This window comes from Cyprinodon variegatus, unplaced genomic scaffold (assembly GCF_000732505.1).
Source record: "Cyprinodon variegatus isolate N-32 unplaced genomic scaffold, C_variegatus-1.0 Scaffold910, whole genome shotgun sequence".
Lineage (NCBI taxonomy): Eukaryota > Metazoa > Chordata > Actinopteri > Cyprinodontiformes > Cyprinodontidae > Cyprinodon > Cyprinodon variegatus.
This window is the reverse complement of record NW_015151363.1, coordinates 287,127-288,908: the sequence shown is the minus strand read 5'-3', so window position 1 is coordinate 288,908 and position 1,782 is coordinate 287,127. Positions and strand designations below refer to the sequence as shown.

The following is a 1,782-nucleotide window of genomic DNA, read 5'->3' as shown; positions in this document are numbered from 1 at the left end:
CTCGCTGGTGAACATTTCACCAACACACCATCAATAGGTGCAGAAATCTGACTGAACATTTCAGAAACACCTGAATGCAGCGTTTTCCTAAACACTTACAGCTCCATCAGGCTTGTTTATATCTTTTCATCTGTTATTTCTGATGAACCAGAACATAATTGAATGGGTTAAATAACCAGATGCTGTATAGTTTTTACAATGCCAATATTGTTTTATTGTAAAAGGTGCAGACAGTATTAATAAACAAAACTCTTATTTTAGGGTTACTTCAGCACCCCCAAAATAGGCTAAAAGGCCTATACCCTTTGCTCTTAACACATGGTAGGTTATTTTATTCCTCTTGGTAACATTGAAATATAAATATAGGCAACATAAAGTAGAATGTAAACAGCTCTTCCAGCCCTGCAATGACTTTATTACTGGAGTGAATGTTCTGACCATCTGTCAGTTGATCCATATAATGGGTAGAAATTGAGGGCCTCAGATCGGTTCTGTTTAGAGGCTGCTGGTCTGTTCTGTGGTTCCGTTGCAGTGACTCCCCTCTATCCGCTGCAGCAGAGGGAGGAGCGTGAAGCCGACAGATGAGCGCCATGGACCGGCTCAGTGCGCTCTGCCCTGCGGCAAACATCTCCATCTATCAGCGCGCAATAATTGAAATGGCGCATTTGGCCGCAGGCTGCTGGAGGCACAAAGCGCCACGACAGACGTCATTTACTGTGGCCCCGAACCACGGGGAGGCTGGGCCTTTTCATCCGGGTGGATCTGAACCCCGCTGATGCTGCTGCTGCACCTCACAGCTGAGTTTTCCTCCAACAAAGAGCGCAAACACAAGGCGCGCTCCTCAACAAGTCAGGGCAGGAGGACCTAATCCTGGCCCCGGGGGTCTGAGGAGCCCGGGGCCAAACTCGTCCTGCAGCTTGCTCTCCTCTCTGTTGGTCTGCATTGTTTCTGCTCGGCTCTCTCTCTCTCCAGAGGACGCAGGCAGAACCCACCGGGCCGGGAGCCGAACCTCAGCTGGAGCTGCAGCGCTGCCGTCCATGTCTACCGTGTCTGTTTCCTCCCAGGTGAGAAAAAGCACGTGCTGCTGGTTTAAACCTGATATTCACCATTTGGTATCAAGTCTGTGCGCCTCGACGTTTCCGACGGAAGCCCAGACTTCACTAAAATAACTCTGGTTTTATGTTTCTGGGAGCTTTTTGGGGTTATAGCAGCTTTATAAACAAAAATCCAAAATGCTTTATTTAGGTCGTGATGGAGGCTTAAAAACGGCGCTGGATTCGCGGTTTCTAGAGTTGGGTTTCTAATCTAAATCTGAACTTGAGTCGCTGCGTTTTACACGATCTTCCCGAAAGATCCGCAGCTCCGATGTCTTAAAGCAGCCCCTTATCACAGGGAGCGTTTCTGCTGAAAGGTGTTACAACCCGAAACCATTTAAACCCCCCAGAGAGCGGGGATTCCGCACAGATGGCCCCTCAGAGGCGCACGCTGACCTTTAGTTTCACAGAAACATCCTAAATGTTGAAGTTTCTAAACGGAGACTGGAACGAGGCGCAGAAAGCCCGTTTTATTCACATGAGCAGAGATCATACAATGTGTTCGTGCACGCGCCCGGATCTGTAGGTCATATCGCAGATCGTGCACGCGGACACGCAGACGGAGGAGGAGGAGGGGGGTCTGGCTGCAGGGCGCAGACTGGGCTGCAGCCTCCTGATGCCCCAATTGGACCTTAGATTGTAGATCAGTAAGTTATTGATCTATGGCTTCTATTTCTGCTCAGGTCCA

The 1,782-nt window shown here is 49.2% G+C and overlaps 1 protein-coding gene across 1 annotated transcript in view; it reads left to right on the top strand.

Moving 5' to 3' along the window:
• The first annotated feature begins 574 nt into the window (after nt 1-574).
• The window catches only part of LOC107099815 (BTB/POZ domain-containing protein kctd15-like), a 10,477-nt gene continuing 9,269 nt past the window's right edge, over nt 575-1,782 (top strand). Inside the window, exon 1 of the mRNA XM_015398087.1 lies at nt 575-1,064. Coding sequence (XP_015253573.1) covers nt 1,038-1,064 — 27 coding nt within the window. The 5' untranslated portion in view covers nt 575-1,037. The remainder of the gene's footprint in view (nt 1,065-1,782) is intronic.